The sequence below is a fragment of the Sus scrofa genome, unplaced genomic scaffold, assembly GCF_000003025.6.
Source record: "Sus scrofa isolate TJ Tabasco breed Duroc unplaced genomic scaffold, Sscrofa11.1 Contig1173, whole genome shotgun sequence".
NCBI classification, from domain to species: domain Eukaryota; kingdom Metazoa; phylum Chordata; class Mammalia; order Artiodactyla; family Suidae; genus Sus; species Sus scrofa.
In genome coordinates this window covers 92454-105032 of record NW_018084828.1, presented here as the reverse complement: position 1 = coordinate 105032, position 12579 = coordinate 92454, and the positions used below count along the sequence as shown (strand labels likewise).

The 12579-nt window shown below is 48.8% G+C and overlaps 1 protein-coding gene across 1 annotated transcript in view; it reads left to right on the top strand.

The window, feature by feature from the left end:
* Window positions 1–2711: 2711 nt before the first annotated feature.
* The window catches only part of LOC106505329 (multidrug resistance-associated protein 4-like), a 73607-nt gene continuing 63739 nt past the window's right edge, over window positions 2712–12579 (top strand). The window contains exons 1-5 of the mRNA XM_021081023.1: window positions 2712–2883; window positions 3748–3803; window positions 5422–5689; window positions 10207–10317; window positions 10837–10957. Of these exons, the coding sequence (XP_020936682.1) occupies window positions 5634–5689; window positions 10207–10317; window positions 10837–10957 (288 nt within the window). The 5' untranslated portion in view covers window positions 2712–2883; window positions 3748–3803; window positions 5422–5633. The remainder of the gene's footprint in view (window positions 2884–3747; window positions 3804–5421; window positions 5690–10206; window positions 10318–10836; window positions 10958–12579) is intronic.

Sequence of the window (12579 nt, the reverse complement as noted above, 5' to 3'; positions counted from 1 at the left end):
TAATTTTTTCTGTCTTCTATTTTTTTGTTTTAAATAATGTAGGAAATGTAATAAGACACCCAAGTGGATCTACAAAGTGCCATTCCAATACCAGAGATGGTTATTTTATGGAAACTGAACAAGCTGACTGATAGGCAGAGATGCAAAGTAATGCTTGATAGTCAGTTACTGAATGGAAGTCTATTTGAAATAAGGAAAGCAGCTTGAGGGTTGCAGGCCTAGAGGAAGGATGTGTGCTAGAAATAGCCTGCATGAGCTGTTTTGATTAACAAGTAAAGACTTAAGCTCCCTGACTGTTGAAGAATGATAAATTACACACATATAGGCACCAGTTGGTGAAAGGGGTGGAAACTTTTGGTCCAGGACTTGGTCTCAATTTAGAGAGAGTAGCATCTCTCATGGGTCACAAGTAAGCTGCGCTAGGTGGTTTAATTCTGAACCCATGGACACATGACATGGGTTAAATGTATCCTCAGAGACCAGATCATTAGAAGAGCTGGCACCTCAGGCTTTCTGACCAAAATCACCAGCTTTGGGCCAAAGGCCATCTGCCCTTTCCCACTTTGCCACGTCCAGCGCTGCAGGGCAACGGGAGATCGTGGAAGAGGGGCTGCGAGACAAGACAAAACACACAAGACGTTTAGAAAGTGGGGGACCGGGAGGCACTCCGTTCCGCAGAACAAAGGCGCCCAGGCTTTAGCCCACATGACTTTTATTAGGGAAGGTGACGTAGGTTAATGAGCAAAATCAGGTGCAGGTAATGATAAAGCTGTCTCTTAGTGGTTGTGCTTTTGCATGTGCGCCAATTTTGTTTACTGCCTCATTTAGCAGTTTCCATGGTCTCCAAAACCACTTGCCTCTTATCCAAAGCAGCCACCTTATCTTGGGTCCATAGAAATAGAATGTGAACTATTTCTATCACTTTAAATTTTGTAGTAGTCATGTTAAAAAGTGAAAAGGAACAAATGAAATTAATGCTAGTAAGCTATTGTTAAACCAGTGTGTTCGACATACCATTTTAACTGTAATCAATGCAAAAAAACATTAGTGAGACAAAAAATATTTTAGACTGCTTTGGAATCCATTGTGTATTTTTTTGTTTTTGTTTTTGTCTTTTTGCCTTTTCTGGGGCCGCTCCTATGGCACATGGAGGTTCCCAGGCTAGGGGTCTAATCAGAGCTGCAGGCACTGGCCTATGCCAGAGCCACAGCAACGTAGAATCCAACCCTTGTCTGCGACCTACACTGCAGCTCACGGCAACACCGGATCCTTAACCCACTGAGCAAGGCCAGGGATCGAACCTGCAACCTCATGGTTCCTAGTCAGATTCAGTAACCACTGAGCCACGATGGGAACTCCTCCATTGTGTATTTTATGTGTACAGCACATCTCAGTTTGAACCAATGCATTTCAAGTTCTCAGGATCCTCTTAATGATTGTGCTGCTGTACTGACAACCCAGGCTGTATAGGATTAGTTAGGTCTTCTATGAGTGCAAGGGAGTGGAGTTCCTGGCGTGGCTCAGTGGAAATGAATACAACTAGTATCTATGAGGATGTGGGTTTGAGCCCTGGCCTGACTTGGTGGGTTAAGGATCTGGTGTTGCCATGAGCTGTGGCGTAGCTCCCAGATGTGGCTTGGATCCCACGTTGCTGTGGCTGTGGTGTAGGCCAGCGGCTACAGTTCTGATTTGACCCCTAGCCTGGGAACCTCTGTATGCTGTGAATGTAGCCCTAAAAAGCAAATAAATAATAAAAATAAAAGGTCCATGAGCAAGGGAGTGAATATATTTATCAGTAATAAGAAGGATGTTTCTGATAGGTGTCTTAGTTTAGGTTCCCACAGTAGCAGACCCTGAAACAAGGATTTGAGGAGAAATAGTTCATTTTGAAGGGTTCCCAGGAAAACACTTGTAGGGAGTGGAGAAGTGAGACAGAGAAGGGAAGGAGGCCAATAAAAGTGTGTTAGCAAGCACGGCACTGCTTAGACAATTGGGCTCCTTCCTGCTGGGTGACCCTGGGAGACAGAATTATTCCAGGCCAGGGGACTGCAGCATTTGTCCACCAGCTCCCAGCTGTAGCATTTCCCACTCCCACCAGCAATGTACGAGGGCTCCAGTTTCTCTACATCCTCTCCAACACTTGTTACTGACTTTTCAGTTATAGTATTGAACCATTTAAGATCAGTAAACGAGCACAGATAGAGGTCCTATGACATCTTCCCCATGTTTGTAAGCTCTGTGCCTGCCCTAGAGGCCATGCTCCTAGGAAGCATTCACTAAACATTTGTTGAACGAATGAAAAAAAGGCTCAAAATTTTTCTTTGTATGTTGACTTAGGTTTTAGGATTTACAAAGTGCAATTCACAAATTCTGAGGTTCACAATAACTGCAGCAAGTAGGAAGGGTGGCAATTTCCTGCTCTAGACCTGAGGTAGGTTAGGTAGTAAGTGAAGCATCTAGAGCTCTGGTGCCCTGGCTTCGTGTCCAATCTTCTCTGTACAGTTCAACACTGGATTTCAGCATCTCTTCTGTATTAGTTAACATTCAGGGAAAAAACCCTAAAAAGTTTCAAAAGCTCTTCGTTTTTAAAAAAAAAGCAGAAGGTGAGGGGATCGAGTGCATGTGGCAGCTTGGAGATGCTCACCGTGGTCCGGAGATGGTTGTGGGGACGGGAGAGGACAGTGTGGGGCCGTGTGACAAGGGACGTCACTAGACCTCCCACTTCAGCAAGCACTGTCTTCACCTTTGCAGTAGTACCAGCAGCTGAGTGTTTACAGGCTGGAAACGGTGGGGCATGTCAAAGAGAACTGGACATCCGGTGAGGGCTGGTTATGGAGGCTGTAGATTGTCTTCTCTGGGAAAGAGCAAACACCAGAAAGGCAGGTAATTAAAAAAATGAACATGTTTCTGACTCTTTTTTGCAACAGAAAATTTCAAACATGCATGAAATATTAAGAAAATAGAGTAATAAATCCACATCTTGCCCATCAACAGAATATTATCAACATTTTGCCTTTCTTATATGTTTGACTTATTTAAAAAATGTTTGAATACATTACTTTTTTTTAAAAGACATGTCCCCTCCAGTTTTATTGGGATAGATTGACGCTAAAAAATTGTATGTATTTAAGATGTACAACTCAATGACTTAATATGCATATATACGCTGAAATATTCACCACAACCAAACCAGTCAACATAGCAAACACACCTTAACCGTTTCCTTATTTTCTCCTTTTTATGTTGGGAACATGTAAGATCTATTCTCTTAGACTATTAAAAGTACACAGCACAGGAGTTCCTGTCGTGGTGCAGTGGTTAACGAATCCGACTAGAAACCATGAGGTTGCTGTTTGATCCCTGCCCTTGCTGAGTGGGTTAAGGATCCAGTGTTGCTGTGAGCTGTGGTGTAGGTTGCGGACGCGGCTCAGATCCCGAGTTGCTGTGGCTCTGGCATAGGCTGGCAGCTACAGCTCCGATTGGACCCCTAGCCTGGGAAACTCCATATGCCGCGGGAGTGGCCCAAGAAATGGCAAAAAGACAAAACAAAACAAAAAAGTACACAGCACAATATTGTCAGCTATAGCTACGTTGCTGTACATTAGTTCTCCCGAACTTATTCATCTTGTATAACTGAAGCCCAGACCATTGCTGATATCATCAGTGTAGCTGAGGCACACAGTAAACTATCAGAAAAATAATAGATCTTGTTATAAGCTTCACGAACTTTGATCTTTCTTCATCTAGGTGGAAGGGAAGAGACTGCTGAGCTGTAAGATGGCTACACAAATAACTAAAGACTTGTGAGTAAGAGCCCAAGATGTTGTTCATTCAGCCCTACAGTCATTCATTCAGTTAAAAAGCATATTCTGGGCTCTTTTTATGCACCCTGTCCATCCTCTTGTGAGACAGACCTTGCTGGACGTGGACTTGAGGCCAAACCAGGGTTCATCACTTCCCGATTCTAAGACCCTGGACAAGTGCTGTCCTTGAGCCTCATCTCCCTCATCTGTCAAAGGGAGATGATAACACCTTCTTGAATAGGGCATTATTAAAGTGAAGGGTGAGGTAAGTTCTCCAGAAATAGGCATAACCTGGATTCTGTAACATATGTTGCTATTATTCAGCTAAGATCTGAGCACACGATGAAAGCAATCATCAGGCAGTCTCTCTCTGTCGCGTCCTATTCCCCTTTCCCAGTCTAGGAGGGCAGCAGATGCTCACAGAGGTCCCAGCACACTGCAGCATGTGAGATGCCCAAAGCCTGTCCCCAGGACAGCATGCATTCATCTTCCTAAATCATGTGAGCTCCTCTAAGCTTCGGTTACCTTCGCTTGCAGCGAAACAAACAATCTATGCTAAACGCTGGCCAGTTGAGGGTTTAGTTGCAGGTTGTGTTGTCCAACCCAAGTTCCTGCGCCCAAGGCACAGTGATGCCAAATAAACCGAAATGTTGGAGTTTGGAGCAGAGGAAGGTTTTTGCAAGGGCCAGGCAGGGAGTACAGGGAGCTCATGCTCAAAAGACCCAGACTCCCCAGGAGATTTCAGAGGAAGGTGTTTGAAGGCAAGGTGAGGGAGAGAGTCCAGGGCATGTGATCAGCTCCTGCACTGTTCTCTGGTTCGTGGTGAGGGACCAGGGTGGCATCAAGTGGTTTAGCATCCTCAGTCCTCAGGCTCCAGGTGGTCTGAGGGCTCCCCGCTCATGGTCATCAGGCAGCTCATTCCTTCCATCTGGTGGGGGTTTTAGTATCTACAAAACAAGTCGGAGATGTGCGTCAGACACTGTTTTCTGTATCCTTCAGGGAGGAACTAAAGACTCTGTGACTGTTATATGGCTGATCTATCACTTAATATTTTTTTGTTATTACATGTTCACATTCTTTCAGTCATTGATTCCTGAACCAACCTTTTGTAACTCAGAGGAGGTGGCAGACTAAAGCTTTTCTCCAAAGAGGCAGGCAGAGGACGCGGGTGGGGGTGGGGGTGTCTATCCCTGGAAGGCCCCATAGGGTCCTGCTGGGTTATAGTTGGAGAACCTCCCGCTGCATCCTTGTCTGGTCCTGATGAGGTCAGGTTGCCCAGAGTGCGGGCTGTTATCTCCCTCTGCAGCTTTTTCTGGGTCTTCTCCACAGCTGAGGGGGTGGGTTGTTCTGAGCAGAGGGAGCTGATAGAGCCTACACTTCCCCACTCCACCTTCTGGGTGGGGCCTGGGCTCAGAGCACCCACTTCAGTGGAGTTCACTGCAGGGTGCTGGAAATTGGGTGCCCAGGCCCCTGACACTAAGTGCCTGGCAGTTTCTTTACCCGCCTCCTCCTACTGTGCAGGAGGCCTCGCCTTGCAACAGCGTGTGGCTCCTGGCAGTGCCTGCCTGGCCACCCCTTGGTCCGGCTGCTCTGTACTGATCTAGGCTCTGGGGCTCAGGGCTACAGGTGGATGCAGTTGTGGCCGGTGCATAGGGAGTGGCCCTGGGCAGCAGAAGCCAGGCAAGCCATAGGTGCTTCACTCCCAGAAGGAGGTGGACTTCAGGCTCCTGCCCAGCAGACCTACTTGGTGGCCAAGCCTCCAGGAGCAGCGGGAGTGACAGCACAGCCAGAACAGTGTGACTCCAGCCCACGCCCACCCAGGTGGGCAACATGGGGAAGCCCAACCCGCTGCAGGACGGGAACGTCTGCTCGAGCCTGTTCTTCTGGTGAGTGCCCAGCTGAACATGCGACACCCAGCTGCCAAGGGGGGCCTGGCCTGACGCTGCTGGCATTTTTCAGGGATTGAGGATTGAGGGTCAGGGCAAGGGAGGCCTGGGAGGGAGACCCGGGACCTGGTAGCTGGGGTGTCAGGTGCCCCAGCTTTGCTGCTCACCTTCCCATCAGCCTCCTGTACCGGGGAGCAGGAGGCAGGGAGGCTGAGAGCCCAGGCTGCCCAGGGGGGACTCACCCCTTGTGGGGAAGGGTCTGGATGCTCCCCACCCCACCCTTAGCCGGCTTCCCCAGTGCTGCTCAGAAATTCGCAATTCTGAACCAAAGCTGCAGCCTTTTTTCCTAAGCAAGTAACTTAAGAACAGCTTCCTTTATCTAATTAGTGCTCTAATTAGTGCCCTGGACCACTGCCGTCTTCCAATAATGTTCCCCACTTTCCCCATGTTCCTTGGTGACAGCTGAGTTCCAGTTGTGTGGCTCCCTCTGTGCCTGTGTCTCTGACCATGTCTCTCTTCCTCCTTCCTTTGTCCAGGTGCGTCTCTCACTGTATGTCTTGGTACCTAGTTGTGGCAAATTTCATGTGGGTACAAAACACTCTGATTTTTATTTAATGGATGTGGACACTGTTCTTGAGCATGTTTTGCTTTGGCTTCCGACACACGCCAGGATTGAGACCACCCACCACTTCTCTCAAGGCTAGAGATCCAGATACGACCCCACAGGCCTCAGGGACCCTCTCCCCAGAGTGGTCCTCAAAGGGGGAGGTGCAAATAAGGGCAACAGGGAACGGGGCTGGGGGTGGGGTTTAAACAAGGTTCCAGGTGATTCTGATGGGAGGTTTAGGCTGGCTACTGCTTTAAGCCACTCCTCCCAGTGACTTTGTTCTTTCAGTATTAACTTTTAAAAGGGGCATCTGGTAGCTCAGCAGGTTATCTCTCCAGCATTGTCACTGCTGTGGCTTGGGTCACTGCTCAGGTGTGTGTTTGATCCCTGTCCTGGGAACTGCCCAATTCCAAGGGGGGAGGCTAAATAAAAAGGGGGGTGGGGGCTAGACTTTTGTGAAGTTAGTTGTTAATCATGGTTGCCACCCTGGGTTTCAAGTCTGAGGTGCCTCAGTGATGCCTTGTGTCCCCCACTCGCTGTCCCGGGAAAAGAGCCCAGCCAGGAAGTGGCGCCCAGAGACAAGCCCACCTTGTAGAGAAAAATGGAGTTTTCATCCTCTCGTTGGGTATTTGATTTTCTTCTCTTTGATTTTGATCTGCTCTCCAAAATGATAAATGATGCCAGTAACACTAGCTGACCGACTTTTATGCAAATGACCTCACTTGTGTTTTCAGTGTTTTCACAGCACAGGTTGGACTTAGGGTCTAGGATAAGAAGTGCATTGTGGCTCCTGGTAATTGTTGTAGGTTTTAGAAAAGAATGTATATTTTCTTTCTTTCTTTTTTTTTAAGAGAAGACATAGTATTTTATTTATTTATTTATTTTTGTCTTTTTGCTTTTTCTAGGGCCACTCCACGGCATATGGAGATTCCCAGGCTAGGGGTCAAATCAGAGCTGTAGCCACCGGCCTACACCAGGGCCACAGCAACTCGGGATCTGAGCCGCGTCTGCAACCTACACCACAGCTCACGGCAACGCAGGATCCTTAACCCACTGAGTGAGGCCAGAGATCGAACCCACAACCTCATGATTCCTGATCGGATTCATTTCCTCTGTGCCACGATGGGAACTCCTCAGAATTCTTTTCATTCTATATTAATGCGTCATCAGACACAAACTGCCCTCTCCCCTTCCTCCCAGCCCCTGACAACCCCAGTGCTACTTTGCTTCCCTATGAATGTGATTGCACTGTGTTGTCTCATGGAAGTAGAATCATGCAGTGTTTGTCCTTTGTGATCACAGCGTGTTGCACTCCCCCATCAGGGGTCAAGGGTTCCAGTTTCTCCACATCCTCACCAACACTTGTTTTCTCTTCCTTTCTTTTTTCCCCATAGTAGCCCTTCTAATATGTGTGAGGTGATATCTTATTGTGGTTTGGATTTGCATTTCCCTAAGGATGACTGATGTCGAGCATCTTTTCCTGAGTGAGCAGAATTTAAAGAGCTCCTTTCAGGGCTGGGCATCATCATGTGGTTCAGCCCCAGTGCTGGTTCCCGGAGCCTTGTCTGGAGTGATAACTATCGGGTAACTGGCCCAACGTGTTGCAAACCTTTTTAAGGGTAACGCTCACAGATTTATACTTGTGTTTTGGAAGGAAATTGACCTAGAGATACTGAGGGTCATGGAGATGCTGGACTGGAGTGGAGGAGGGGAGGGGGACACAGTTGAGGCCCTGGGTCCTCAGCACCACTGCTGGCACCAGAGTCTGGTCTTCAGACTCCTGGACTAGGATTCTTCAGAGGTGCCAAGGTACGGGGTTTGCAAAACCCGAAGCTCAGTCTCTCTTCTTGCTTCTTTAATGATTCATGGATATTCATTTATTCCACTCATCATTCTTGGGCACCTCCTGTATACCTGTATTGTCCCAGGAACAATGCAATGAAAGAAATGTGGTCTCTGCTTTCATGGGTTGTTATTGTCTGGCTTTGGAAATTTCCTTACTTTGGCAAAATCAGAAAAATGGTGTGAATCTTTGGGCTCACTCTGCATATTAATCATTATTTACATAATGCATAATGGATTTGAAAAGAGTTTTTTTTTTGGGGTAACATCTGTACAGTTACTGATTTTTCCTTTTATATTTAAGAAGTAATTTGCAGAGAGATAATTCGAGATAATGTCAATATCATTCTCACTAATTTTAACTTCCATTGAATCTTGACTAGATTCCTTTTATGTTTGCATTCTTTTGCAAGAGATTTCCTTTCTCTCCTGTCAACATAGCAGTAAGGACTCCTGGAGTCTTTCATTATTTAATGGGTTGTCATTCATTGCCACGTATTTGTCATGATGCTGACAGTATCCCAGGTTTGTGTAGTGAGAGCCATTCAAGCTGGCTTCTCTGTCTTTCTACACATCCTCACGATTCCTGAGCGCTTCCTCACTTGATGGTGCAAGAGGTCCCAGGCCCATCATGGACCTTCTCTGCCTGTGGGTCTTGGTCCATTGATAGCGATGCTATGGGTGGGCATGCCTGGGGCACTGCTCACCTGGGCCTGTACTGGTTCTGGCAGCCCCCACAGACATGGCCCTTTTGGAGCCAGTGTTATGACTGGGCTGGCCCTTGTGGTTCTTACGATTGCAAGACGCGTCTCAGCAACAACCATCAGGGAACTTTCAAATGACAAGGTTTATCACTCACACGTCCTACAGGGTTCAAGGCACACCTGGGGCCACACAGTGAGGTCCTGGGTAGAGAGAAAGAGGACATGCGAGCAAGCCTGGGCTTGGAGTTCTGCCTTTTGGGGGTGGAGGGTGGGGTGTCTAGGATTTTGTGTACTCACTGTTTATTGGTGTATTTAAAACACAAGAGCGGGAATTAAAGTGTGGGAAGGCAGAAGCAAGCAGTTAGTGAAATGGTTTGTTATCTGGTCACCCAGAGCTTTCTGAAAACGGGGGACTTCATGGGTGGGGTGGCCGGGCTCTTTATCTCATTGTGTGGCTGGCATGTGTTCATGGGAGATGGATGTCTCTGAAGTGCGTGTCTCCAAAGCCTAATGTCAGGCCCTTACCTTACACCCAACAAGCTAATCATCAGGCGCTGACCCAGACTGCCCAAGCGTGGAACCAGCCATTGCTGCAAGGAGCCTTGGTTCCCTTTAGGGAAGAAAGATGTTAGAAAGTCAAGATCTGGGTGAAGGGGGCTAAAGCCCAGACTTCCCATTATAAAGTAAATAAGTGGTGGGGATGTAGAGGCCGTTATGATGACTGTGTTAATCACACTGTGTGGCACATTTGAAAGCTGCTGAGAGTTGACCTTAAAAGTTGTCATCACAAGAAAAAAGAGATGATAATTGTGTACGTTAAAAAAGAACAAAACCCGAGATCTGGGGGTTGGAGTGCTCTTTGTACCAGTGTGTCATTGCTTCCAGGGTCTTTCAGGATTTTTTTATTTTTTATTTTTTTATTTTATTTTTTTGTCTTTTTGCCAATTCTCTGGCTACTCCCGTGGCATATGGAGGTTCGCAGGCTAGGGGTCTAATCAGAGCTATAGCTGCCAGCCTAAGCCAGAGCCACAGCAACTCGGGATCCGAGCCGTGTCTGCGACCTACACCACAGCTCACGGCAACGCCGGATCCTTAACCCACTGAGCAATGCCAGGGACCAAACCCGCAACCTCATGGTTCCTAGTCGGATTCGTTAACCACTGCGCCATGATGGGAACTCCTCTTTTAGGATTTATAGCTGGTGTGTGTGTGTAAACATATCTAAGTATTTTCCTCCCGTATCTCTCTATATTTAAAATGTAATTTTTTTTTTTTTTTACAAAGCCCATGAATGTAGGATTGTAATTAGACAGAGATGCCTGGTTTGGATGCATGTCATTCTCCTTCTCTTTCCATTTTAACAGGTGGCTAACCCCCCTGTTGCGAGTTGGCTACAAGCGGAGGTTAGAGGAAGATGACATGTACTCGGTGCTTCCAGAAGATCGCTCCGCGCGCCTTGGAGAAGAGCTGCAAGGGTGAGCAGCAGGCAGCCAGGTGCAGGGGAGGAAGAGGGAGCAGGTCTCCGTGCGGCTGGTGGTGGGAGTGGGCGCTGCCTTCCCCTGGGCTCTCCTGGAGCCCCCTTCCCCGGACCCTGCACGCTCGCCCCCGCCCCTCAGGCGGAGCCCAGGCTGAACTGACTCTGGAGGCTGGAAGAGGAGGGGCCCTCAGCCAAGGCCCTGGATGCCAGGCTCTGTCCCCGAGGGGGTGTTCCTGGAGGAGCTTGGCTGCCCTCCTGGGCTGCTCCTGTGCTGTGAGTCCAGCGGAGCTTGGCAGGCACGTGTGTCCTGAGCCTGGGCCTCTTTCCCTCAAAGCCTGTTGTTCTGGTGCTTCAGGGTCTGCATCGTTTTGCCTTCAGGATCCTGCAAGCCATTAGCCAGCCCCTCAGGGACAGTCACAGAGGGCCCTGCAGTAGAGGCTTGTCTCCACGCTGCCCCTCCCCTGTTCTCCCTGTGGCGGGCAGGCTGTCCTTTATTGTTCTTAGTGTCTCCTCACAGGTACTGGGATCGGGAAGTTTCGAGAGCTGAGAAAGATGCACGGGAGCCTTCTTTAATGAAAGCCATCATCAAGTGTTACTGGAAATCCTATTCAGTTTTGGGCGTTTTTACATTTCTTGAGGTAAAGTCTTTTACATACGGTGCATTGCTTTTCAGTGAATGTGGATCAGTCCTGAGGTGGACGGGGCAGTGGAGAGAGAGGCCAGTAGTTGAAGGTCTGAGATAAGTCTTATCTGAGAAACCTGATGGAGCTCAGCAATTGAGTTTATCTTTAGAAAGGACAGATGCTTAAAGGGCTGGACCTCTGGGGAATTGCTGTTTTTCTTTACCTGCTTAAAACGTAGTGTCATGGAAGGATGGCACTGAAAGGAAAGGCCATTTGATACCATGTTAAGACACTGTTGGTGCTCAATTAATAAGGTAAATGCTAAGAGCGGTCCTTGAACAAAATAAGATCCTACAACCTCAAGGAATATGCGCCCTGTGGTTTGGAGGAAGCAATCTTGGACCAGAGCCCCAGAAACATAAGGCATTACCAGGTGCTCAGCAAAGAATTTTAGCTTGACCAGGCCCCATCTGATAAATGCTTTCCTAAGGAGAGATCGTTGCTTCTTCTCTTCCAGAAGAACAGAACTAGGGCCCTGGGTCTGGGCTGGAGCTGCCCAGAGCTCCCAGGAGCACCCCCTTCCCTATGGATGGGCTCCCCAGCACCCTGTTGGGGGAGCTCCAGTTTCACCATGAATTCTGTGCCCCACCCATCTGGCTGGTGTCCCTGGTTGTCAGGGGCGTTGCTGGTTGAAAGGGGAGGCTTGGCAACCTGGCACTTACAGAGGGTGTAGGAGGGGGTGTGCAGAGGGAAACCAAAGGCTGAAGCCATGAGGTCCGTGACCTCCATGACCCTGAAGGGACTGGGTCAAGGTCCCCAGTGAGAGCACTTCCCCTGGGGCACAGTGCCAGTCAGCCTGCCTGTTGTGGGCTGTGGCTGCGGGGTGTCTGCCGTACCTCCTCCTGGTGGCTCTTGCTCTCTGTGGTACCTTCGTGCCGCCTTAGGGATGTGGGCAGCCTGTGGGTGTGACAGCAGGAGGGACAGAAGAGGAAGATGCCAGGAAGGGCTGTTTAGCTGGAGAAGGTGATGAGTTGTCATCAGTATGTTTTGTTGGGCTGAGGACAGTGGGCAAGGGGTTTGTAGGTGGACAGTGTGGCTCTTGTCATCCTGAAGGGCCCTGTGGGCAGAGGGTGGCCAGGTAGGTGAATCTGCCCCCTCATTGGAGAAACCAGAGACTCTGTCAGCTCCCAGGTGACTGATGGTGCCAGGAGACTGAGTTCTCACTTAAGACAAAGGTGGGTTGGCCCTGTGCCAGAGGGTGGGGACAGGTGCAGGGCAGAGTGTCACCTTTAAGAGGACACAGACCCCCCCAGGTACCACAGTGCTGTGTAAAGGGCAGGGGGGAGTGTTGATCCCACAGTTGTCCAGCCCAGTGATGCTCACTGCTGGGGTCCAGGAAGGCCAGCCCGGGGGCTGCACAAGGCGGCCACTGGTAGAGCGCTGGCCCCTCTTTCTGGAGGGTGGTTGTTGGGCGGTCATGGCAGGAAGGTGGGGCATGGAGGAGCTGAGGGCTCATCTCAGTAGTAGTCCTAGCAGTACTCATTATAGTAAACAGGGGTTCATACTCCCTAGTAGTCCTAGCAGTACTCATTATAGTAACAGGGGTTCATACTCAGCAGTAGTCCTAACAGTATTCA